The 27,916-nt window shown below is 34.0% G+C and overlaps 1 protein-coding gene across 1 annotated transcript in view; it reads left to right on the forward strand.

Annotated features, from left to right (window-relative positions):
• Positions 1-27,916, forward strand: part of MAN2A1 (mannosidase alpha class 2A member 1) — a 161,402-nt gene that overhangs the window by 66,857 nt on the left and 66,629 nt on the right. Inside the window, exons 6-12 of the mRNA XM_007192085.3 lie at positions 5,115-5,288; positions 8,004-8,190; positions 12,181-12,358; positions 17,718-17,920; positions 20,666-20,848; positions 25,384-25,498; positions 26,241-26,308. Of these exons, the coding sequence (XP_007192147.1) occupies positions 5,115-5,288; positions 8,004-8,190; positions 12,181-12,358; positions 17,718-17,920; positions 20,666-20,848; positions 25,384-25,498; positions 26,241-26,308 (1,108 nt within the window). The remainder of the gene's footprint in view (positions 1-5,114; positions 5,289-8,003; positions 8,191-12,180; positions 12,359-17,717; positions 17,921-20,665; positions 20,849-25,383; positions 25,499-26,240; positions 26,309-27,916) is intronic.

Raw genomic sequence — 27,916 nt, forward strand, 5'->3', positions numbered from 1 at the left:
CCTGGTTTTATTGGCATATGTACCCTCTTAATAAAATTTTGGATTTTTCATGTACTGCATTTCCCCCCTAAGTTTGTCGCTTGCCGCCTTTAAAAAAAAAGATTCGCTTATACCAAGGAAAATCCTAGAAGGATACTGGGGTCCCCTCTATGTCTCTCCCTAGCTTCTGCCTCCTTTCGTATGAGTTTTTAAAAATGTAGTTTACGTTCTCTCTCTTCTACATCATTACTTCTCAGGAATTCTTTAATCTATTGCAGCTAGGTTGCTATTCCTGTGTATCAGGTGATTTTGATACGGAAAAGATCATCAGTGATGATGAAATCTCGGACATCACTAACTTTTCATGTTGATTTTTATTCTTGTTTGTAAGCTTATTCTGTCCTAGTTATTTGGGACAACACATACTCCTTTTTTTTTATTTTATAGCTTAATTTGATTTAATTTCAAATTTATAGAGTTGCATGATAGTATTTGAGAGGGGCTCCTATATATCCTGTAGGGTTGGCCCTCTGTATTTACCAGTTCCACATCTGATGATTCATCCAACAGTAGACAGAAAATAATTGAAAAAAAATCTGGAAAGTTCCAAATAGCAAAACTTGAATTTGCCATGCCTGGCAACTAGTTACATAGTATTTACATTGTATTTACCACTATTTACATAGCATTTACATTGTATGAGGTATTATAAGTAATCTGGAGGTGATTTAAATTATAGGCATACCTCATTTTACTGTGCTTCACAGATAACTACGTTTTTTACAGATTGAAGATTTGTCACAGCCCTGTGTTGAGCAAATCTGTTAGTGTCATTTTAACAACAGCATTTGTTCACTTTGTGTCTTTGTGTCACATTTTGCTAATTCTAGCAATATTTCAGACTTTTTCATTGTTAATGCATTTGTTATGGTGATCTGAGATCAGTGATCTTTGTTTCTATTGCAAAAGGATTATGACTTGCTGAAGGCTAGCGATGCTTAGCTGATTTTTAGCAATAAAGTTTTATTTTGTTTTGGTTTTCTTCCAGTTTTATTGAGATATAATTGATATACAGCACTGTGTAGGTTTAAGATATACAGCATAGTGATTTGACTTACATACATCGTGAAAAGATTATCTCAGCAAGTTTAGTGAACATCTGTCACCTCATATAATTACAAAATTAAAGAAACAGAAAAAACAATTTTCTCTTGTCTGAGAACTCTTAGGATTTGACTCTCTTAACGGCTTTCATATATAACATACAGCAGTGTTAATTACATTTATCGGGTTACACATGACATTCCTAGTACTTATTTATCTTTATAACTGGAAGTTTACCTTTTGCCTGCCTTCATTCAATTCCTTCTCCTCCCACCCTCACCTCTAGTAACCATAGATCTGATCTCTTTTTTCTATAAGTTTGTTTGTTTGTTTTTGAAGTATATTTGACCTACAACATTATGTTAGTTCCTGTTATACAGCATAGTGATTCAATATTTCTATGCATTTCAAATTGATCATCACGATACGTCTAGATGTGTCACCATGCAAAGATATTACATAGTTATTGACTATATTCCCCACACTGTACATTTCATACCCATGACTCATTTATTTTGCAACCGGAAGTTTGTACCTCTTAATTTCCCTCACCTATTTCTTTCCTCCTCCCAGCCCCCTCCCTTCTGGCAACCAGCTGTTTGTTCTCTGTATCTATGACTCTGTTTATGTTCTATTATGTTTGTTCATTTGTTTTGTTTTTTAGCTTCCACATATAAGTGAAATCATTACAGTATTTTTCTTTCTCTGTCTGACTTATTTCATCAGCAAAATGTCCTCAAGGTCCATCAATGTTGTCACAAATGTCAAGATTTCATTCTTTCATATGCCTGAATAGGATTCCATTTTATATATATATATATATGTATATATATATATATATATACACACACACATATATATACACACACACACCACCACATTTTCTTTAATCATTGATCCATCTGTGGATACTTAGGTTGCTTCCATATCTTGGCTATTGTAAATAATGCTGCAGCGAACATGGGGGTACATGTATCTTTTCAAATTCGTGTTTTTGTTTTCTTCAGATCAATACCCAGGAGTGGAATTGCTGGGTCATATGGTAGTTCTCTTTTTAATTTTTTGAGAATTCTCCATACTGTTTTCCATAGTGGCTGTACCAATTTACATTCCCACCAACAGTGCACAAGGGTTCTTTTTTCTCCACATATAAAGTATTTTTTAACTAAGGTGTGTACATTTTTTTAGACATAATGCTATTGTACACTTAATAGACTACTGTAAACATAACTTTTATATGTACTGGGAAACCAAAATATTGTGATATTCACTTTATTGCAGTGGTCTGGAACCAAACCCACAGTATCTCCAAGGTATGCCTGTATACAAGAGGATGTGTGTAGGTTATATGCAACTACTACACCATTTTATATGACTTGACATCCAAAGATTCTGGTATCTTCAGGGGTCCTGAAACCAATCTTCCCTGGATACCAAGGGACTCTAGTTAGATTCACATACGTGTTTTTCTGAACCATTTGAGAGTAAGCTGGAGGCATCTTGTCCCTTTGTCTCTCAATACTTCATTGTGTTATTTCATAAGAAATAAGGATGTTTTCTTAGATAAGCAGAAGATAGTTATCAAATCAGGAGCGTTAGCAATACTACAATCTAGTTCACAGGTTATATTCAAATTTTGTCAATTGTCTCAATAATGTTCTTAATAAAGGGTGCTTTTTCCCCTCCCAATCCAGGATCCAACCTAGGATCGTGTATTGCTTGTAGTTGTCATGTCTTTTTAGTCTCCTTAACCTGAAACAGACCTTAGCCTTTCTCTGGATTTCTTGACATTGATATTTTTGAGGAGTGCAGACCTCTGTTGTAGAAAGTCTCTCAATTTGAGTTTGTCTATTTCCTTATGATTAGCTTTAGATTATTTATCTATCTGATCTATCTGTGTAATCTAACCTAATTTATTTTGCTAGAATATCACTGTAGTTATTTTCTGTTGTCCTCAATGCATCCTGTCAGAAGGCACTTGTCATCTCTTTGTTCCCATATTGGTGATGCTATTCTTGATCACTTGTTTAAGTTGTGTCTTTTAATTTTCTTTACTGTACTGTTACATTTTCTGCCTTTCGAATTAATAACTAATTTGTAGGAGATACATTGAGAATAGGTAAATATCCTGTTCCTCATCAAACTTTAATGTTTTAGTTTTAGGATCCATTGATGATTTTCTAATTCCATCATTGCTTCTATAATTATCAGTTAGTATTCTATTAATACTAAAAGGAAGAGCTTTCCTTTTTATTTTCAGTTTATTTGTGAGCTCATGGATTCTTATTTTATTCAATGGGTTCTAGTCCAGTACTATTATTATTTATTTTGCTTCCCCAGTTGTCCTGCATTTGGCCAGTGGAAGCCCCTTCAGCTATCTCCTGATTTATTTTTATATGTTCCCATGACTCTTTGACCATTTCTTTAATTTATGCCCCAAGAATATGTTCCAGGGTTATCTTGTACTTTCCTAGCCTCAGCCCTGGAATAAGTAATTTCTTTAAGGTTATTTTTAATAGAGCCATGGCATTTAGAGTTCAAAGTCTGGGATTGAAGATAATGTTGATTGGTACTGAGGTGTTATTACAATGAGCTAGGAAATGTGTGTGTGTGTGCATGTGTGTGTATATGTATATATAGAGAGAGTTTAAATATATATTTGTGTGTATATATGTATATTTATTCATGTTAGTACTACTATCTCCTATTTCAACTCAGTATCACAGGGTTCTGCTCTTTCATATTTATATATTTTATAGTTCCTTTTCTTAACAGTGTAAAAGCTGGCTCCTTTATTCTAATTTACTCAGTCTTGAAATACATGAAAGTTTCAGAATTGCTAAACCTATACTACCACAAAAACCCAGAATTACTAAATAGAGTTCAAGATTTCTTTATAATTTTTTGGAGGTAAATTACATATGTGAAATGGACAAATTATATGGTCGCTTTGAGTTTTGACACATACTCTTGGTCCTCTGACAGTTCTGACTTTTCCTTCTCAGTCTCCTTGGTGGCTTCTCACCTCTTTGTTAATCTTCAATATTGTTCTACAGAGTTCTCTCTGTTCTCTTTTCTGTTATCCTGTGTTACACCTATTTGCATCATAATCTCTGCAACTAGAATCAAGATCAAGATTAACTCATTTTTGTAATCCTAGGGCCTCTTTTAGTCTTCGGCATATGCAAGGTGCTAAACAGGTGTTTGACTGAAAAAAAAGTGCACAATTATATTACTTATGTCGATTTATAGGTTGTTTGTAGAAGCCTTCTTTGAGAATCCTGAATAAATAAAAGATCAGATTTGTATAATGCCCAAAGAATAATCTTATTTCATTAATTCTAATCTGTGCATTTATTATGTTTTTTTATATTTTATCCTCTGTGAAATTGAGATATATCTTTAGGCCTTCACTCTTAGAATTGGTGTGAGTCAGGTGTGAAAAATTCTATTGACCCATTCTTGGTAGAAAGCACCAGCATCAAAATGTCTTAAGATTTAATGAAATATGGTACAGTTACTTTGGCCATTTCTGCTACTGTATATTATGATGATTTGGGACTATTGTAAGCTATAAAAAATAGTCTAAAATCCCTTAACGTTGGGGTTGGGGAGTACAAGTTGAAATGACTTAGGTTACTTTTCTATATTATGTAACAGTGAGTTGCTGGGTTATGCATCTCCACAGAAGACAGGACTGTTAGATCCTAGAGGGCAGTGACTTGGTCCTGGTTATTTCTCTGGCTCCACTGAGTGCAGTAGCTTTCTAATATCTATCAGGTGGCAGAGTGCTTATTTCACCTCCAACTGATTAACTTCCAGTGTGATTCACCCTGCCTGGGAGAACACAGCAGTGGCAGAATCCTCCTCTCAGGGAGTCCTGCTGGGAATGCTCGCTAAGGGTAACGCTGGGCAGCCCCTTTATTTTAGAGTCCAGGAGACCAAAAGAACTCTGATGGGTCTAAATGTGTTGTGACTTCTTCTATTTCGTTTATCAATTTAAAACAATAACACATTTTCTTTATCAACAGGAGTGAAACCTCGGTCTGGCTGGTCTATCGATCCTTTTGGACATTCACCAACAATGGCTTATCTTCTAAAACGTGCTGGATTTTCTCACATGCTTATCCAGCGAGTTCATTATGCAGTTAAAAAACATTTTGCATTGCATAAAACGCTGGAGTTTTTTTGGAGACAGAATTGGGGTATGTAGGGTTTGATGAAAGTTGAAGATCTCACTTGACCTAGATGTTATTTCACAGGGGTTATGAACTCATGCTGTTGTGGGTTTCATTCAGAGTGTCAGTCTTGAAAATATGGTTGCCTAAAGATACACATAATTGTTTTTTCAATGTATTTGTGTCAGGAGTCTTTTAAGCATTGGTGAAGATATTTATCTATAGAACATTGTAGATTCTTTTTTAAGCCTAATGGAAGTAAATAAATAACAAGTAATTAGTCTTTTGCAAATAATGCTTTCACTTGCTTCTCTTTTAAAAAGTACCTGTTTTATCACAAAGTTGAATGTGCATTAGAACTAATGTCCAGTCATATATCTCATATTCAGCCAGTGTTTCTTCCTTCTGTCTCTCCTGTCTCTGTATCTAGTAAGAGTTGCCTTTTAAAACCTTAATCCTGTCCTACTAGAACAGCCGTCCTATTACCTGTGTTGCTTGTTTTCACACTGTTCTGTGGGCACGCAGGTGTTCCAAGGATGTACTTCTCCAGCTCTTTGCTGGGGCAGAGGTGACAAGATTTAGGCCTCCTGAGAGGCCTTTGCCTTTCCCAACCCCCATGTAATTCAGAACACCTTATTTTCTTACTTAATTTTATTTATTGAGTCATTATGGGCCATGCATGGTGTTAGATGCTTTATATTCACTCTTTCATTGAATCTTTATAATTCTTTAAATTAGTTTCTATAATTATCCCTTTTAAATGGTGAGGAAATGGAGGCTTAGATATGTGAAGCCATTTGCCAAAAATCATACAGGTAGTGGGTACAGAGCTGAGATTTGAATCCAGTTCTGTGCTGTTCCAAAGCCCAGGTCCCTAACCCCTAGTATATACCACCATCAGTATTAAGTTCTTGGTAAAATTTCATCTGAAAAAAGGATCTCATTGCTAAGACAATGTTCAGAAATCACTGCATTACATCATACTTGCTTCTCTGTGTAATCTAGACCCTCCTTAAGTGTTTCGGAAAAGTCATTTGTAAATTTAGATGGTATCTTTATGTGTACTGTTGTTTTTTTCAATGAGGAAACATATTAGCTATATAATTTTTTATCCTGGAAAATTAAACCTAATCTGTAGAGAAAACAAGAGCTTGTAGGGGATTGCATCCTGTATACTTTGATCAAATGCAAAGGAGCATATTAATTTTTTTATAAAAAGGATTATTAATTTGAGGAAGCCCTATTTAAACTATTACTTACATTCAAATTGCCCATAAATATCCATCACCAGGAAATTACTGAGTACTTTTATGTACTTAATACCATGCTAAGAAGAAATCTTGCTTATAAGAAAATTATAGTCTAATTTGATAAAAGACAGACACCACCAAATACAGCAGATAAACTGAAATGTGTAAATGAGCTGCTAAATAGTATGGCATGAAGAGAGGTAGTAGGATGTGGAGTATGTCCTTGATTCATAGCAGAAAGGAAAGAAGTTGCCATAAGTCCTGGGACTATGACAGCCTCTGTGCAGATAGCAAGCATTAGTGACCAGCATCCATGATGTCACAGTCATGAATGTGATTCAGTGAAACAACTTACAGCACACAAATGTACGGATTATAATAGCTTTAAAGTTTGGAAAAGACCTGGTAATGATTTTAACTAAATGGAGTATGAGAGAAAACTGGACTATTTTAAGACTTACCTGATAGATTTGGACATGTTGCTTTAAAATGATGTTTTGGAATCAAGTTGAGCTTCTTTGTGTGTTCTGGTTCTTAATGAAGCAGTTGTTTTCAATTTTTTTAAATGTACATGTTGCTTGTTTGTTTTTTCTTGTTGTCTGTCTTTATTATAAAAGCAATGCATTGCTGAGAATTGGAGATCCATACGTAAAGGGGAAGAGGTAGTTGCAGGTCAGAATCATAAAAAGATACCACTTTTAACTCTTATCGAAGTCCTTCAGTCTTACTTGGTGGGAGGCTTTTGACCTCTCGAAAGCAGTGATATTAACACATACTGGCATTGAGGTTTCAGTTAAAAACAATTCTGTGTCAGGAACCAGTGCTCGTTTTCTGTATCTTTTTTGTTTGCTTTGTTTTGATTCTACTTTTTGCTTTTGAAAATTACTTTTACTTTTCCTCTGCCTCCATGGAGAAAAGCATCACTGGCTCTTTATTGGTGAACATCAGGGTGACTCCACAAAACTCTCCTGAGTACACTTCTTTCTCATCACTACAAAACCAGTATTTCCCCAGTATCTTCACACCCCCTCCTTCTTCTTCCCTTATTCTTCCAGGTCCCCTTTTAACTCCCTTCCTCTCTTCTCACCCGGTCTCTGACGCTAATGGTCTCTCTCAGTGTCCTATTACCTGAGGTGGGAGTAGATGTGGCAGGGGCTGGCAGCCAGGGACAGACACGGCCATAATTTTGGATGAGCCGGTTATAACTTTTGCTTCTGCTCAGTTTATATCCTTCCAGGTCAGCAGATGCTGCTTTGTGGCGGGGCTTTTCTGTCTCAGCTAGGTTTAGATAGAAGAGGTCGATAGAGACAGATGTGAGTATCTTCCTTCTGGCTGGTGGTCATTAAACGCTGCTGGGGTGTGTGTTCTAGTAGTTGAAGGGGTTGTTGATTTAGGGTGGAGTTTGCATTATGTATGTATAAAGTACTGGAAATTTGAACAGTTTGGGGAAAACAAAATTTATAAATGCAGGTCTGTTGGCTCTTTATTTTAGATCTGGGATCTGTCACAGATATTTTTTGCCACATGATGCCCTTCTACAGCTATGACATCCCTCACACTTGCGGACCTGATCCTAAAATATGCTGCCAGTTTGATTTTAAACGACTTCCTGGAGGCAGATATGGTTGTCCCTGGGGAGTCCCCCCAGAAACAATATATCTTGGAAATCTCCAGAACAGGTACGAAAATATGCATTTTGTAAGACAACATCTTGAACAAGCAAGCATCAGTGGCTTGTTGCTGAAGGACTGAATAAATGGTTTTTAGTAGCCAGCTTATCCTTGTTCAAGGTATTCATTCAAACTAGATCTAAAGCAACTTAAAAATACCAGAGCCTTGACTATTTGTCTTGTATGTTATAACTTAATGGAAAATGAACAATAGTAGATCAATATACAATGGATAACCTGTAATACACTGTTATTACTGTCTCCTTTGCCCTCATTATAAAAGCCTTCTACTGTGTTTGATTGAGTTCATATACTTTTGTTGATAATAAAACTTACAGCCTCTATGGTATAAATTGGTAAGAAAAGCAGCCCAACTGCAAAAACACATTTGTTGAAATGGAACACATAAAGCATATAATTATCTGTTCCCTTAACAACAATTTCAGTAATAGTGAATGCTGCCCAGCTCTGATGAATACACATCTGCATCTTTCTGATGTTTTTGACTTATAGAAAACTTTAATTAGAATATTTATACTTAAAGATTTTTAAATAAAAATCAAAGGAATGAATTATTTTTTTTTTCTTAGAAGAAAACTGTCCTAATGATGGAAACATCTCATTAAACCAGGCTACCTATACTTCTAATTCTGGTGCTTTTAAAGTTTAATTTCTTCACTTTAAAATTAGTGGCATGTAATGCATTAAAATAAAACATTGTGTTGTAATATAAACCACTCAACTCTGCTAGAAAAATAATATAGCCTTGTAAGATCGTTGCTCTGTGCTCAAATCTCTTTATTCTTAAAAAGGCTTTTAAAAAAGTGTGTGTGAGGATGAAGGTGGGATTGGGTCTCTTTGCATTGAGTGTCCTTGTGGCCATAAAGAAAACATTCCAGTGTGAGCCTCTCACTGGCAGGCACAGAAGTATTTTAGCATGGCAGCCTTCTTGAAGCCATGGATCCTTTGTATCAAAATCTGGCTTTCGTAGTTGTTTTGAAAAACTGTCCAAGGTTTGGGAATCAACCTGGTTTCATTTTCTTGATTCCTAGAGAAGTGAGGATCAATGGGAGACCCTGAACAGCCTGCTTTCTAGGGTCAGGCTACTTAGGCTAAGAGAGTAATCCAGTACATTATGTAGCAAAAGGAGCAATGGAAAGGAAGTGGTGGTGGATTGGGGCGGTGTGTGTGTGTGTGTTTGAGGGGGGGGATTCTTGCCTGTCTACTTGGGAAAACAGCTGTTTGTAACTGAATGGTATTTACGCTCCTTTCAGCTCCAGTGGTCAGGGATAGGAGACTTCTTGAAGGGTAACCGGAATCCCAGTGCACTCACAGATATTTTGAGGCCCGTTTTTTCTTTTTTGGGTGCTCCTTAGAGTACTTGAGAACCATTTTGTGTCATCCCGTCGCTGTGTCATAGAACCCTTCAAAGATTACCCCCCCATCCCCCCAAGAACACACCTTGTCGTCAGTCAGTTCCAGTGATTCTGAAAGTGGTTTCCAGGCACCTGGGACATACGGATGAGAGAGTCTATGTAATACCTACATAGTTTTTTTTTTTAAACTTCTTACAAGTCTTGAAGTCTTAGCTCTGCTGGTTATTCCTGTGCAGATATCACCTTCCTTTTGATGTTGTGATGAGCAAAGATCAAACATGGGCATTCCAGCTTAATGGCATTTGATTTTTTAATTCCCTAAAGAAAATGAAATTTAACTATAAGGTACAGGTGATACATTTAATAAGTTCAGTTTATCAGGTTCCTCTACTTTGCAGATAAAGAAGTACCATTCTTCAACAAGTTCAGTTTTTGGTCTAGTACCATATATTTTACATTTGATGATGATTTACATGTCAGGTGATTTGATGTTTCAGGGAATTCTTTTTTTCTTTGTTCTAGTTAAGTTGCTCTTTCTTACGTGGTAGAATAAGTGAAGAGCAAATTGCAGCTGTGCATCTTTAAATGTGATGTTGGTCAGTGCGTTTGTCATAAGTTTACTGTACATTAGTGAGTACCCACTACCTGCCAGGTGGGTTAGGTTGGTCCCTTGGCTTTCCCAGCATTGACACTTTCTGAGCAGGAGGTTGGGAGTTAGTTAGGATAGATGCTGAATAGAAAAGGCACTTCATTAGAGTTTGTGATTTCTTTCCTCTTATGTGTTTTACACATATACATGCAAAATATGGTATATCTTACAGTAGTAAACCTTGGGATGCATTTAAATGCTCGCATACCCTTTTTTATGCTGGTTGCCTGGAGGATCTAGTTGGATGCTCATTCATACTATATCCTATATCGGCGATTTATGTATATATTTTTTCCTCGTATTTCTTTGGTCTTATATATCTTTCTATGTGATTAATCTCATTGTATGTGTGTTTTTTAATTGTAAGTAATAATCTAAAATTGTTTTTGGAAAATGTGGAATATTAGTAAATTACTAGTAAAAATTAAGTACTATATTGAATGCTAATCTCAGAAAACTAAGTATTATATGTTATATAATTGGGTCATTTGTAGAGACGTGGATGTATCTAGAGACTGTCATACAGAGTGAAGTAAGTCAGAAAGAGAAAAACAAATATCGTATATTAACACATATATGTGGAACCTAGAAAAATGGTACAGGTGAACCGGTTTGCAGGGCAGAAATTGAGACACAGATGTAGAGAACAAACGTATGGACACCAAGGGGGGAAAGTGGCAGGGGGTGGGGGGCGGTAGTGGTGGGATGAACTGGGAGATTGGGATTGACATATATACAATAATATGTATAAAATAGATAACTAATAAGAACCTGCTGCTTAAAAAAATAATAAAATTAAATTTAAAAAAAGAATATTACGGTTACATTTTACCCACCAAGTTATTAAATTTTTGCTAATTTAATATTTGCAAAATATTAAATTTTTTAATATAAATATAAATAGAGACTATCAATATAAAAAGACTATCAATATAAAAAGATCATATGAGATTCTAAATTTAATTAAATTTTTTTTCATAATTTCTACAAAATGCCTCTTTCCATCATTGATATTCTTTGAGATTTCTTCATAAATTTTAATATCGTGAATTAGAATCTAATTCTGGATAATCCTTGAAATGAAAATTGGAATAGTGTGTAAAAAAGTGTATTTGTCATTTATCACTGTTTTTTTAAGCTTTGGCATTAGAAATATGGAGAACTACTCTGGGTTCATCTGCTTGTTTAATTTCACTTTCAGAAGCCCTTCCTCTTAGTTTGTGTTCCCAGACTTCCTCAAATGGTGCTCCAATTCAGCATCTCCCAAAGGGTTTTTTACAGAATAGGAGAATATGAAATATATAAAGCACAGCGGCACATTGTGTTTAGCTGACCTTTTGACTCATGGGTTAGCGCCCAGAGAGATAGAAACCAAAATAGCTCATTCAACTCCTAAGCTTTATCTGTTGATCAGTATTAAGAAGGACACCGTGACAAATACTCAGATTATTGATGGAAGGTGTTAAGTGAGTTGATTTTCTTCCTTCAGAAAAGGAAATATGGTTCTATAATTGGCTTCATTCTAAATACCTTTTTATGTTTAATTAGGCAATTTTAGATTAAATTAGAGAAAAGGAATTAAGTCAAAGCAAACTTCAAAGTTTATATAGATGAGAAATCCTGTCTTCTTGGACTAAATTGTTTTACGACAGGCTATCTGGGAGCCAATCTCTGTGGCTGACCTTTAGGAGGGCATTGATGCCCCCAGTAATTATATGCCAAAGTTGGTATGTGACTTTATTTCTCTAAGGATATTCCATTGGAAAGCTATGGGTTTTTCCCTCTGATAAGAATTTATGAATATTTTAAATGGATAAAGAAAATCACTATGGTAGTTTAAAAAGTCTGCCTCATAAATTATGCTAAGATAGAATATAGGTAAAATACACAATACTTTATTTTAATATAATACACTTTTTAATGAGTTACCCCCTTGTTCTTTTCTTAGTAGTATTTTCCTTTTTTCTTTTGTAGGGCTGAGATGCTTCTAGATCAGTACCGAAAGAAGTCAAAGCTTTTCCGTACCACAGTTGTCCTGGCCCCCCTAGGAGATGATTTCCGCTACTGTGAACGCACGGAATGGGATCATCAATTCAAGAATTACCAACTGCTTTTTGATTATATGAATTCTCGTTCTCAATATAATGTTAAGGTAATGAGAAAATATTTTATTATGAGACTGTATTTGAAGTTGACCCTTCATTATTAAAAGAGGCTAAAACACAATAGCCTTAGTTTCTTTGTCCCACATCCCAGTATTTCGTAGAATATGTAGTTCTTCTATAAAAGTATAATTCATGAAGAGGAAAATTATCTAATATTACAGTTCCGTTTCTAAAGTTGTCCCTTTCTTACCACTCATTGAGGATTAAAGAGGCATTACTTTATGTAGTTGAAAACATGCACCTACTAAGTTGTGATGTTCATTTCCCAGTGATGCCCTGTTTTCCTTTCCTACTGAAAGTTTGTTGTTTCTTACAGTTGCATCCTGTGATTTAGTAGTGTGACTGGCAGATGCACATGTCAAGAATTTTGCAAACAAACGTCTTGTATCCAGAGACTACAGTAGCATTTTTCTTAGATGAGAAGGCTTCTAAAGTTAATCATTTGTCTGTTGTTCTTGCTCTTTCTTCCCCCCTGTGGAAAATCTATTATGTACCCTAAAGTTGTGAGAATATTGTAAATTCCTCCCTCCACCCCACTCCCGCTTCCCATATCCATGACTCAGCTACAACATTCATCAACTCAAGGTCACTCTTGTTTCAGCTGTGCCCCACTGTCATCTCACTCCTCTCTCTCGAATTATTTTGGAGCAAATCTCAGCGGTCATGTATTTTTGTCTATAACGATTTCAGTATGTATCTCTAAATGAAAAGGACTCGGTGTAAAAAATATGATCATAATACCATTATCACATCTGAAAAATTAATAGTAATTTAATATCATATATCCAGATAGATTCAAATTTTCCTGATCTCACAAAAGCATTTTTTTTTCTTTTTAACAGATGCGTTGTGTAAGTCAGGATTCAAACAAGAGTCATATATTTGACCCTATATGAGAAAATGAATTGTCCAACAGTTTATTATATTCACATATGAACCTTTAAGACAGTAATAGATATATGAAAATACCATACAGAAGAAGTGATATACCTGGTAGGAAATTAGAAAGGTGATGATATACCACCTTTTATGTAGTGAGAATTCAAATTTATTAAGTAAACTTAAATAATATTAAATAAATAAATACACTTAAATAAAATATTGAGGTTATTCAAGATACTTAAAACTGAATTTCTACCATGTTATAGACTCTGAGCATCGGGCCTATATTTAAATCATCCCTGTAATCTCCTCAAAGATAAAGTGCATACATAGACGTTTGATTAGAAGAGTCCATATGTATGTGGGGATCTTATCTCTAAATATATCTTCTTGGGGAATGGTTTTGAGGTCTGCAAAAGGATCCACTGCATGATTCTGAAGAATTTAATCCTGCTTTTAGTATTTTACCTTTTTCCTCCTTTGTTTGCCCACTAGAACAATTTTAAAGTAATTTAAAAAGTTGACGTATCATATACATAGAAGTGCACAAACCATTAAGTATACGAAGAATATTTTCAAGTTTTAAAACCCCCATGTAATATAAAAAAAAAATGTCTATATGTGTATAACTGAGTCACTTCACTGTACAGCAGAGATTGGCACAGCGTTGTAAATTAACTGTACTTCAGTAAAAAAATAAATAACCCCCCCGTGTAACCACCATCCAGATCAAGATGTAGAACATTTATAGCCCCTGGAAGGGTCCCACAGATGTCCTCCAAGTCATTACCAATTCCTTCAAAAGTAACCACTATTTTCATTTCTATCACTGTGATTAGTGTTGCCTGTTTTTGAATTTTATGAGAAAGGAATCTTAAATATGTGTTATTTTGTGTCTAGCTTTTTTTTGGTCCACATTATGTTTTTGAAATTCATCCATCCACCATTACGTGTTGCTGTAACAGTAGTTCATTAATTTTTTATGCTGTATAGTATTTCTTTTTTCTTTTTTAAAAAATATTTATTTATTTATTTGGCTGCATCGGGCCTTAGTTGCAGCATGCAGGATCTTCGTTTGCCAAGTGCGGGATCTTCGTTGCGGCATGCGGGATCTTTAGTTGCGGCATGCGAACTCTTAGTTGCAGCATGTGGGATCTAGTTCCCTGACCAGGGATCGAACCCGGGCCCCCTGCATTGGGAGTGTGGAGTCTTAGCCACTGGACCACCAGGGAAGTCCCAATGCTGTATAGTATTTCTAGTATCCATTTGATATATATATACCACCATTTATCCATTCTATTGTTGATGAACATTTGGGTTGTTTCCAGTTTTTGTCTATTACAAATAATGCTGCTTTGAACATTTTGTGCATGTTTTGGTATACATGTGTATGAGTTTATGTGGGTATAAAATCGGATGGAGTTCTGGGGTTATTGGGAATTTACATGTTCAACATCACTAGATATTGCCAAACAAGATTCCAAAACAGAAGCACTGGGTATTGCATGGTATGACGGTTTCAATTGCTCCGCTTCCTTACTCAGACTTCGTATTGTCAGGATTTTTTTTTAATCCTTTATGATAGATGTGATGGTTTTATTTTGTATTTCTGGTAGTTAATGAGGTTGAGTCTCTTCATAAGTTTATTGCCATTTGGATATCCTCTTTTGTGAAGTGCCTATTTAAGTCTTTTGATGATTTTTTTATTAAATTGGGTCATCTGTCTTTTTCCTAACCATTTATAGTTCTCTTATGTATTTTGGATTGAGTCTTTTTTTCAGATAAAAGTTATACAAATGTTGTCTCCCACTATATAGCTTGTGTTTCTCTCTCTTAATGCTGTCTTTTGACGAACAGAAATTCTTAATTTTAATTGAATGTAATACAGCAGTATTTTCCTTTATGGTTAGTGCATGTTATGTTTTGCTTAAGAAAATTTTGTTTACCCCCATGGTCATGAAAATACATTTCTTCTGAAGCTATCCTCTAGAAGTTTTATTGTTTTACCTTCAACATTTAGGTCTGTAGTATATTTGGAATAGATTGTTGTGTATTGTGTGAAGGGAGGGATCAATATACTTTTTGCCCATGTGAGTATCCAGCACCATTTATTGAAGACCATAGTTTGCCCACTGCACTGCAGTGTTGTCTTTATCATTAATCATGAGTGAGACGAATGTATGTGTGGGTCTGTGTCTAGACTTTCTATTCATTTTTGTCTCTCTGACTGATCTCATACTGTCTTAATTACTACAGCTTTATAATAGATCTTACTATCTGATAGTATAATTCTTCTAGTTTTGTTGTCCTCAATATTGCATTGGTTATTGAGCTCATCTGTACCTATTGGGTCTGAAGTTAACGCTGTATTTCCTTGTATTTGTGACCCTCATTTCTTGCATGTTCACACACACACATATTCTGCTTCCTAGTAATTACATTCTGCTTCCTGGTAATGAGATTAGAGAGTAATACGTAATATTAACTAAAATGTATTGAGACATTATGATTTGGTAATTAAGTTTTTAAAGTGCTTTACTTTATTTAAAAATTTTTTTCTAGTTTTACTGAGATATAATTTGACATATAGCACTGTTTATGTTTAAGGTGTACAGCATAATGATTTGACTTACATATATTGTGGAATGATTACTGCAGTAAGTTTAATTAGCATCCATCATCTCATATAGGTATGATAAAAAAAAGAAAAAGAAAAAATATTTTCCTTGTGATGAGAACTCTTAGGATTTACTCTCTTCACAATTTTCATACATATACAGCAGTGTTAACTATAGTCATCATGTTGTATATTACATTCCTAGTACTTATTTCTCTTATAACTGGAAGTTTATACCTTTGGACTACCTTCCTCCAGTTCCTCCTCCCTACCCATCACCTCTGATAACCACACATCTGCTTTCTTTTCCTGAGTTGTTTATTATTATTATTACATTTCACATGTAAGTGAGAGCCACAGTATTTATCTTTCTCTTTATCTACTTAGCATAATGCCCTCAAGTAAAGTGCTTTACTTGAACAATTATTGAATTCTCTGAACATTTTCTGGTAGGTACTATAATTACTCATGAGGAAACTGAGGCACAAATAGATTAACTTGCCCAAGAAACACTATATTTGGTGAAGCCAAGATAAGAGTAGATAATATAGTTGAAAATTGATTTTCTTTAATGTAAGCATAAGGATTTGGAAATAGACATCCACTTTGCTGTTACAAAATTTATTATATCACAATTAGATTATAATAACTTATATTTGTCTTACTAATATCATTGTTATGTTTCTGGTTGATATTTTGCCTTTGCAATGGAAGAATAATAGCTAAAACTTATACCGTTATTTGCCAGTCATGTTTCTAAGCATTTTACTTAGAACCCTATTAGCTGTAACGCAGAGAGACTCAGAGACATTATATACTATGCTCAAAATCACATGTTGCATAAGTGGTAGAGATGGAATTCAAACCCACATCATCAGGATCCAGCTTCTGTGCTGCTCTTAATAACTGTTGAAGTGCCACTAACTCTTTTCGACTACTTTAATTATTTTTCTGCCACACTGAATCGAAATGGCTCTCCACATGTGTGTGTGTGTATTTATGTATGTATAAGGTCAGAAACAGCAAAATTAGCATCATATTAAAAAGAGCACATTCCCTACTTAATTAATTGTGTGTTTACTTCTAGCAACACTGCCTTTTAATATCTGTTTATGAGGTCTGGTATAATGTTTCTTTTTTCCTTTGATTTATAGAATAGTTTGGGCTCATAGAAATGGACTTATGTACTAGTAATTTGAGTCACTAGTCAGAAAAACCTTTTCATTTGAGCAGTCAGCCTTGCAATTCTTGTCCCTCTTTGTGTTTTACCTCTATTCATTGTTAACCTGCTGGTAGAGAAAGTCCATTTTTTTAATGACCTGCTGTTCTCAAAGTCTCTCTTCTCTCCATTATAAGAACACAAACTGGGGAGAAGGGGAGGCCAGGGGAGGGTATGTGCATATGATATATGAAAATACTTAATAGCTAACAAAACTGTTGTTCCAGACTTCTGGAACATTTCGTGTCTTTTATTTTTGCTGCTTCCCCCACTTTCCATTCATCTCTGGATTATTCCATATCCTGATCCTTGCACACTTGGAGATTCTAGGGATATGTAAGGAGTTTTCAGATCCACAAATTTGTAGCTCTAAATAACTCTTCTTACTGCTTAGGTGTACAAGTTTTCTCTTAGTTTAACTTGGGACTTAATGCAAGTAAAAGAAAGTCACTGAGTGCTTTCCCCCCTGCATTTGAGTAAATCTGAGCTATATATTTATCTTAACTTGGAAGCATGTCTTAAATATTTATTAGTAACTTTTCCTTTCAGTGCTAGAAACAATTTTAAGGTAGAGATGAATGTGTGAATAAGTGAAATGTACCTTTTTTTTTTTTTTTTTTTTTACTAGATACAGTTTGGGACTTTATCAGATTATTTTGATGCACTGGATAAAGAAGATGCAGCCAATAGAAAGAATAGCCAATCAATGTTCCCGGTTCTAAGTGGAGATTTTTTCACTTATGCTGACAGAGATGATCATTACTGGAGTGGCTACTTTACATCCAGACCCTTTTACAAACGAATGGATAGGATATTGGAATCCCATTTAAGGTACAGTTACCTTTAGATAGCTACATTTATTTTTTTACTTCTTTTATGTTATCATAACCTATCTGTAGAGTTTTGCATAATATACAGCATTTATGCAGTGTTAGGATGCACTTAATGTAATTGTGAAATATTAATGCAATCAGAGATGTGTCTCCAAACCATAATCAGATTATTACAGAGGCTTTTATTCTGGAAGGAAAAGCAGTTTATGTAATTAGATTTTCTGGGAGTTGTATTCAATATTTTATATTTTTCTAATTAAACTACTTATATTATTTGCACACCATGGTAGTATTCAGCGACATCATCGTGTGTCTGCAGGTCAGTAACCTGGCAAGCTGAATTGTTGGAAACAGGGGCAAGGGTCAAAAGGAGCAAATAGGGTCTCTCAGTAGCCAAAATGTAGGCCTCAAAGTACATACTCTAAAACCAATGTACTTTATATGTGGGAGAACTTTAGAGACTCCATCTCAGTTCTTATTTATTTATTTGAAACACATCTCTATAGGTATGATTTTCTGCTTAGAAGAAGAAAATTTGAAAGAGATGAGAACAGGTGGAGGCAGAGTGATTGGTTGAAAAAGTAAACAGATATGGAGATGACAGAAAAGTCATTAGAAAAACATAACACTCTAACCCTGCATTATCCAGTTCTTTTCAATCACTATCCAATAGAACTTTCTGCAGTGATAGAAATACTCTATTTCTGCACTGTTTATGCAGTATGGTAGCCACTAGCCACATGTAACTATAGAGCACTTGAAATTTGACCAGTGTGACTGAGGAACTGAACTCTTAATTTTATTTAATTTTAATGAATTTTAATATATATAGCCACATGTGGCTAGTGGCTGTCATAGTGGAGAGTACAGTTCTATGTAACTGAGTCTCATTGTTTTTTGATAAAGAGAAACCACCCCAAGGGAATCCTGAGGCTTTTTCTATGTGTGTAGCTCAGGAGAGTAATTTATTTTCATGACAAATTCATTGTCAGTTAAGTTCAAAATACGAATTCATGATGATTGATTTTCATGATGAATCTCAGTATTAAAAATAAAAATTTATATCAAACCTACCCTCTTCTATGTACTAATGGATATTGAATATATTTTGGACAGCCTTTTTATAAAAATCAATAATTTCTTTAAGAGTTGTACTTTGGTAGAGTAGTGTGTGTTTTTATTATTTTTACTGTTGTTGTGCTACTGTTCCCACAAACTAACAGTAACTGTTATTTAAAAAGCCTAACCTTTGACTATTTTGGGGTATATTCACAAATGTGCCAGATGAATATACATTATTTGTAACAAAATAGATTTATATATTACAGAGATTTCTGCATTCTTACCCAATAGAATCTTAGTTATCTTTATGTTAGTTATCTTTATAGTTATTCATAATTTTTAAGTGTCAAGTATTTTTTAGTGGCAAAGAGTTATGAATATTGGTTCAATCTTAATTTATTGAACTTGTTTAAGGTGTTACTTAAATATATTACTACTGGTAATATATTTTGATAATTCTGCTGCTTTAAAATAAAACAATAAACCTATAGTAAGTTGAATTTCAGAATGTAATTAATTTATTTGAAAATAAGTTAATTGTGTGATAATGATATTTCATCCTCAGCTCATTTGTAAAAAATGTGTATAAAATAGAAATGTACAAAGAAGAAAATATTCTTGAAATCCACTTTTTTACATTTTGGAGTATTTATATGTATATGTATTCTTTCCGTAACCAGGAATACTTGCTCTGGATATATATGCATATATATACATACAATTTCCTTAATTCCAATATAGTGATTCTCATGCCATGAATTTCAGAAGGCTTATAATTTTATAAAGTGGAGATTATTTCGTTTCTTTTAATTATTTCAACAATTCAAACGAATTCTTTTTTTTTTTTAAGCAGTTTGAATCTCTCCTTGTTTTTTGATACCTTGATACATTTTCATGCTGCCTTGATTTTTCTCTCCATCATCTTAACACATTTGTGGTAAAGAATCTTCTTATATTTTTCACTCCATCAAGGCATGTCTCTTTTTAAAGAACTTTTAAGAAACCCATCTTGAACCATGTCCTCAGATGAAAAACATTAAAGATGAAAATTATAAACCCCCATATTATTGCTCAAAACTGTCCTTAAGCTAAAGTATTTTTATTCTTTACTTTAAAATACTAAGAGAAGACGGCATAAGATTTATCATCTTTCAGTTTCTATTGTTAAATTCTCTATAGTTGTTGTATGTTATCATTCAACACTTAGACTAACTCTTGTCTCTGAGCTGTCTGGCCATCATTTTCTTCTTCTCCTTTACTGTTAGTCTAACACTCATGTGGCCATGCATTTCCCCACCACTTCTCCTCTTAATGTACCTATGTGAGAGTAAATGGCTTTCTGGTGATGAAGTTCATGGTATATCCAGTTCTTACTGCTTTGAGATATTTTTTTACTATGTTATATGTAAATGGACATATCTTTCTGCCAACAATTACTGGTTTCTCTTCCTTACATCACTGAGACATGGTGTTCTTTGATGAGAATTTAGCTGTATTAGGTGGATACCTTTGTGGTTTTATAGAAATGTTTATTATCAATATCTGTCTTATAAATTGATTGTCCCGAAATCATGGATTTGAAAAAAGCCACATTTGAAAATGTATCAGTGCCACCTATTTTAGGTAGTAAACTAAAATGTTTGTCTTGAAATAAAAATTAATGACTGTTTTATGCAATTAGGGCTGCTGAAATTCTTTACTATTTCGCCCTGAAACAAGCTCAGCAATACAAGATAAGTAAATTTCTTTCATCATCCCATTATATGATGCTGACAGAAGCAAGAAGGAATTTGGGACTATTTCAACATCATGATGCTATCACAGGAACTGCAAAAGATTGGGTGGTTGTGGATTATGGTACCAGGTAATATATTGAAAAGTGGACTTAAAACAAAATCTTTTAAAATTTCAGGTCATAAGCTTTTATCTTTTGATGAAGTGTCTTTTTTAATTGTAATACTGAATTTTTATTGAAGTAAAACACACTAAATCAAACCAATTTCAAAGATACACGTGTCACACCAAGAAAACATTTTCAGTTATGCTGACAGCCCAAAATTCTTATGTTTTGATGAAGTTTTTAATAATTATATCCTTTATAAGGTTTGCTGTAGAAAACCCACCAATTTTCAGAGTCACCAGTTTTTCAAGAAATCTGTTGACAAAGTACTGGCTGTCCCAACTTTTTATTGTAGTGCATTTCTGTAAATGGAGTAGTAAAACATTATTATAAAACCGATCCCACTTTTCCCCAAGTACAGTGTGGTAATTGAGGTTACTTCTTGACCAAGAATTTGGTATCAAGTAAATCATAGTTATAATCCAGGGAGATAAAGAACTCCACTTCATTATATAGCCATTTAATTTCATCCTATTTCATATCCATTTGTTCTTGGATACCTCATTTTTTGATAGGGGCATTGACAAAAAAGTGTAAGCCTAGAAGAATAGCCAGGAAGTAGAAAAACCTAGAAACCTTGTCATATATGGACGATATAAGGAATTGGGATGAAAAGCGATGGCCTGGGTGTTGATATCAAAGCCGTCTTTAGCTCTTGGATGGTCTGTCAGATGAATGATGGAGTAGAACTCAGTTATTTTCATATTGCAGATCAGAAACAATGAGTACAGCCTTTGGCTCAGAATAGCAGAGGGCTTTGTAAACAGTGCTTCCCAATAAGCTTACCTTTTGTGATAGTGAGATTTCCATCATCATACCAGAGTTGAGGCTGCCATTCGTTAGGATCAATGCAGAGGAGATTCCCACACTGGGGGGGGGGAGTTTTGCCTATTGTTTCACTGTAGCTTAGGTTAGTATTTCTTCCAGATTATGCTTTGATATTATTTTTAAATCATTAAAAATATGCTCTGATTATAGATTTAAAAAGTGAATCTCTTTTATAGGTATTCTCATATGTGGAAAGTGTACATCGCACATAAAGTCATTATTAAAAAATTGATCCACAGCTGATACTACTAATTATAATGAGGGTTAATTAAATTTTTAGTTACAGTATTTTGACTGCCTTTCACGAAACTTGGGAAAAAAGTATTCTTGAGGTTTCATTAGTTGACTTGAGTCTTTAAAAAATATATTCAAGGTAGTACCTTGAATATCTTCTCAGTTTTCTTATGGCAAATGTATTTGGCATCCATCTATTGAGATTGAGCTGGGCTTAAAGTAGAAAATACTCATTGGATGATAATGATGTTATTTCTTCCACAGAAAGCATTTTTGAAACTAAGGTCAGATACTCCATTTTTCTTTTTCACCTGTTCCTGTCTTCTTGGTTTATTGAGAGTTTAAAAGTGAGGCTGCTGGGAATCAGACCAGAGCAGAGCTCCTAAGAGGAAATAGAGAAGTCATCCTCCTCCACTGCCTACTTGCTATCTCTCTGGCTGCATATTGAAAGAAATTTGGGTACAGGTCATTGGGTTTTTGCTGCAGAACATTTTCTGTCTCATAACCTCTCCAAAAGGCCTGTCATTAGTTCCTCCATATGTTTGGTGTTGCTTTTAGCTTATAAAAGCATCCCCATACAAAATTGCATCTCAGAGAAAAAAGACACAATAATTCTCAAGTTGTACTTGACATTTGTAAATTTGCTTTGTGAGCACTTCACACTTCATTGAAAAGTCATAAACAATTATCAGGTCATTAGCACAGACATTTTAAGTAGGAAATTTCAAAACACAAGTTAGAGAATTATAAATAAAGAGGCAGCTAGTATTGGGTGGTCTCTTGTCCTTGGATTGTTGACTACTTTTTATTCAGATGTTGGCAGAAATGTCCCAGTGAACAAGTGTATGAGTTAGGGGCTGCCTTTGGCTGCTAGTAATAGCAACTCGAAACAGAATTAATCCTATCCTGCTTATTTTTAGGCCATGTGAAAGAAGTCTGCAGGTCACTGGTTCAGGTGTGACAGTTCCACAATGCCATCAGGGCTACAGGCTCTTTTTGCTCTCTCTTCTGCCGTTTAAGGGTGACTCTTAGTGTCATGCTGTCAACAGTAGATTGAATGTTTATGTAATTACAAACTGGAGAGCAAGCATACATCATGGCATATTTGGATGTTAATTCTAATCATGGCATAAAAAATGAATTAGACTGGGCAGTGTCTATGTGGATGTTCAGCTTAAAAGTGGTTAATGGGGCTGTGTGAAGAAGGAATGGTAATGAGGTCAGTTACAAAAAGATTAAGAATTCTGCCAATTGCTAAGTTGTAATAAAGATAGGTAGGAGAAGAAAATGAACAGAGGGTAAGAATGAGGCTCCTAACATGTAGATCAAACCGTTGAATAACAGGCATGATAACGTCTCCTTTAGACTGCAGGAATGGTAGCAAACTAGAAAACTGTGATTCCAAAGTGACGTTTCCTGAACTGTTTCATAATAGGATAAGGGCAGGTTAGGAAATTAGAGGCTCTGAGAAATACCACGTTGATGAAATGTTGAAACATGTAAAATTTTGTTTTACCCAGTTTTCCCCAAACTTATTTACTGTGTTTAACTTTGTTTTGTTTTCAATAAAATAGCTTTATACATACTGAGAAAGTGTTTGGGAAACGTGCCTGTCCTTAGCGGTCATCTGATAAGAAGACTGCGTGTGTGCCTTTAGGACACGAACATTGATTCGTGACATTCACTCAGTTTAATTAGGACTCTTTAATACACTGTAACACATATAAAGTTTTAGCTGATGGAGAACATGACTTATTCTGCATGTTCAGACAACCTCATAAAGATAGCCATGTAGATAATAAAAATAAACTTAGATTGAAGGAGTTGTTTTTCTGACTGAATTGTATTCATTCATGTGTATGGTCTTTTAGTCTGGTGAGGACACTTACTACTATTTAGTAAAACATTTGAATAGACTGAGAAATTTAGCTGGATGATGGTCTGAACTTAAATCCGTAAGATTTTAATACTATGGTTACAGATTTACTATGTAAATGCATTTAATTCATAACTTATTGATCATGATCGCTTACGTCTTTGAAGTTAATCTTAATGCTCTGGAAAAAAGAAGTTATTTCTATCTAATTCTTTTACAATTTTCTTGTTGTTGCACACCAACAAAAATGTTTTTGCCACATAGATACAAAATTGCTTCCTGTGTTGGGGAAAATAATATAATCACTCTATAAACAAAATAGATTCATTCTAATGGTTGATTGAAAACATGATTAGCAAAGTTTCTCTACAGATTTCTCCAATATGAGTTTACTTAGAGGTGCCTGCTCTCTAAAGCTTTAAAAAGTAAGATTAAACTTGGAAAAAAGGCAAGTTTTTTCCCTATGTGTAGTGCTTCACCAATCGCTGGTAATGTACCGAGATTCTATTCCAGAATTGATCTTGAAACAGTTGATTCATAAGCATCCCTTTGGCTCCTCAGACATAATTATACAATTTGAATACAGTTAAGAATTTCAATGACAAAGAAATATAATAAGGACAAAGACAATTTCATTATCTGCATCTGTGAAATACTTTTTTTTCTCTAGTTCTTTTGAACAAGAACATGAAACTAAATTCACAAAGTATCTATTTGAATTCTTCAGGAATTTAAATTCTTTGAAATGTGTATACTGATTGAATTTTTTTGTGAATGAGAGTTAGTCTCATGTGTTCTTTTGTCATTATTTCAGTGCTTGTTAAAGATTTTTCTAAAGTAACGTATCAAATCATTGCTTTTTGGTAGAACGCCTTAGAGCTATTGGGGTGATCATGCTGGCTATTGTTATTATTTGGTATGATATTCATGTAGAATATAAGTAGTTTGAATAAGTTTATGTGTTTCAGGTGTGTCCAGAAAGTTTTCTTATTTTAAATGAATCCTTATCAGTGATACCTTCTGATTAACTTTTTTTTATCCCTAAGTACTTCATTCAGGGTAAAAAAGGAGAGCCAATTCATCATAGGTTTATCACAGGTTTCACTTCGAATACAGGATGAAGGCGATAGTGGTTTGGCCATAATTAAAGAAACTGAAAATATTGTATACAGATTTTTTAAAATGTTTTTATTAAAGTATAGTTGATGTACAATGTTGTGCTAATTTCTACTGTACAGCAGTAATTCAGTTATACACATATATGTATATTTTCATATTCTTTTCCATTATGGTTTAATCACAGGATATTGTATATAGATCCATGCGCTATACAGTAGGACCTTGTTGTTTACCTACTCTATGTATAATAGTTTGCATCTGACTAATCCCAAACTCCCAATCCAACCCTCCCCCACCCCCTTCCCCCTTGGCAACCACAAGTCTGTTCTCTAGGAAAATATTGTCTAGAGATTTTTTTTTTGGAATTTTATTTTATTTATTTTTTATACAGCATAGAGATTTTTGAATTACTTCTCAGACTAGTAAAATTTTTGGTTCACAGACTCTTTCATTCATTGATGAATTTAAAGAAGATAATTGGACATTCTGCACTGCTGCTTATTTTGAAGGACAAACGCTCATACGACTCTTACTCTTTTGATACCTTCCTAGAAATGGTTAGTTGATATCTTCTATTTTCATAATAAAAATGTGTGATTCTTTTGTTCTTGGGTTGGAAAAGGGAGTGAGAAGCTTAATAAAAAGAGACATTGAAATATAATTATTTCTTTTTACATTATTTGAAAGAATTTGTATCACTGTATATAAATTACCTGTGTGTTCTTTCCCATAAGTGTGACTCTATTTGATTTATGGTGTGTATTTTATTCTCACTAAATCTAAGCATGAAAAATAAAATAATGAACTTATTTCAAGGTATGTAAAGCATACAGGCTTTTAGAACACTTAAGATGATATCGTAAGGTAACTGGACGTTATAATTGTTATTTTCCTTAGCTTTAATTAGAAGCTCCTTGATCATATGTTTTCATGTTAAAGTAAAAATGCAATAAACAGACTTACATTTTTTAAAGATATGAAACATATGACACAAAAGTAACATAGTAAAACTTTTTGCAGGATTGTCTCTAGAATTCTGATTTATTTGATTCCTAGTTAGAACTGCTCATTATGGACTCTAGTCCCCGTAACGTGCTGTACTTGAAATCTAAATACACAATACATGCGCACAAACACAAGATTTATTTGTTTTGAACTATGATGGACTTCATGTAGCTGGAAAGAGGTTTTGTTTTTTTTCCTACTGTGCCCTTTTCATGTTTTTTTAAGGTACTATTACATAGCTAATTTTGAAACAAGTTTTAAAAGTAAAATAAAAATTTCTGTTCATTTTTATAGGATTTGAAACAAAGAACACAAAGTTCTCTGCCACAAAAAAATGTAATAAGTCTGAGTGCGGAGCCAAGGTAAATAGCATAATTTCTCATAAACTTTGACCACTTCTATGACTTAACTTTTGGGGGTTTTCATGATTTTGTTCTGGACTCAGCATATATCGTTAAGGCAGTATTTCATTTAATCAACTTACGAATTTAAAACAGTTGTTCTGAAGAAATGGATTTTCTCCCATGACTGTGTTGTATTCAATGCTAATAGCTAACACGGTGTTTGGTACATTGTTAGCTGAATAAGCTATTATAACAATATTTCTTACAGATACTTGATGTTGGATGGTAAATATGTAGCTTTATTATAAAAATTACCTTATATTTATAATATTGATTAATTTTAGAGTATGTTCTTTCTTGATTCCCTTTTTGTTTACTTACCTTGTTTTCATTAATCTCTGATCCTGTATTTTTAAATGAAAGAAGAGACGTAATTACTATTAGAAGATAAGGGTTCCCACTGTAAATTATTTACTAGATAACTGTCATTGTGCTTGTAAAACTGCCTTATTTTCGCACTGTTGATTTATGTTTAAGTAAATGGGAAAGGTGTTCAGTCGACCTAAAAATGGGGCATTTAATTGATGGCTGCCTCTGATTTACAAAGAAATACTTTATGTTTTTATTGACAGTTATTTAACCAAGTTATCCATTTTTAATGAGCAAATATCAATCAGTCAGTACCCAGTGTACCCAGATACACAGTGTAGTTTTGTAATATAACTTTTTACTACCTAAATTGAGAAATTGAGTATCACCTGTTATAAATTGTAGAATAAAAGAGTAATTGTAAAGTGTAATTCATGATTTTACACTTTATTAAAATTATTTTAAAATAAATGGAATCAAAGTTATTACAGAAATTTTATAATTGTTAATAAAGTTGAGATTTCAGTTAAACATAGACTAGAGCCTTAGCTGACTAAACTTAAGTAAGTAGAAACTTAAAGCATATATAGGTCACACCTTAAAACAGGAAGATAAGTATATTTTAATAATACTAAAGTATCACTAAAGTAATACTGAAGAAATCCTACATCTCATTTGGCTGGAAAAAAGAAGAGCTTAATTTGAAAAGAAAGTTTAAGTCTTAAGTTTAGTCTTGCTGAAGTCTTATCTTAAAGCTTTCATATTGCCAGGCCATAGTTAGGGTGAAAGGATAATGATATTGAAAGAAAAATCAGTTGTAAAATTACAAAACATTTTCTTTGTCTTAAAATAAGTAATGTTTTGATGAATTTTGGATTGTATGGGCGTTCTTTATATATTGTGTCCCTAATAAACTGTGGTGTCAGTAAATCTATTTGGCTTTCGGCATAATCCTCTTATCTATTACCTTTTTTATCTTTTTCTATTTTGGTGGGGGAAGATCATCTTTTTTGCTGACTCTAAGAATGACTTATGCTTGCTATAAGTAATTCATGCTCCATCCCCAGCCCATTAGTCTTCCTGTGGGTACATGTTAAGGTGGGTGGGATGCAGTGGGGATGGGGCCATAATGAGTCAGAGGACTCATTATGCTCTGTGCTCTGTCCTTGCCTTAGCCAGACGTAAGTGATAATTCAACCTTACTTATGCCAGAGGAAGAAAGTTAGGAGATAGAGGTCTACTAATTAAGGACAGATA

Source organism: Balaenoptera acutorostrata, chromosome 2 (genome assembly GCF_949987535.1).
Source record: "Balaenoptera acutorostrata chromosome 2, mBalAcu1.1, whole genome shotgun sequence".
Lineage (NCBI taxonomy): Eukaryota > Metazoa > Chordata > Mammalia > Artiodactyla > Balaenopteridae > Balaenoptera > Balaenoptera acutorostrata.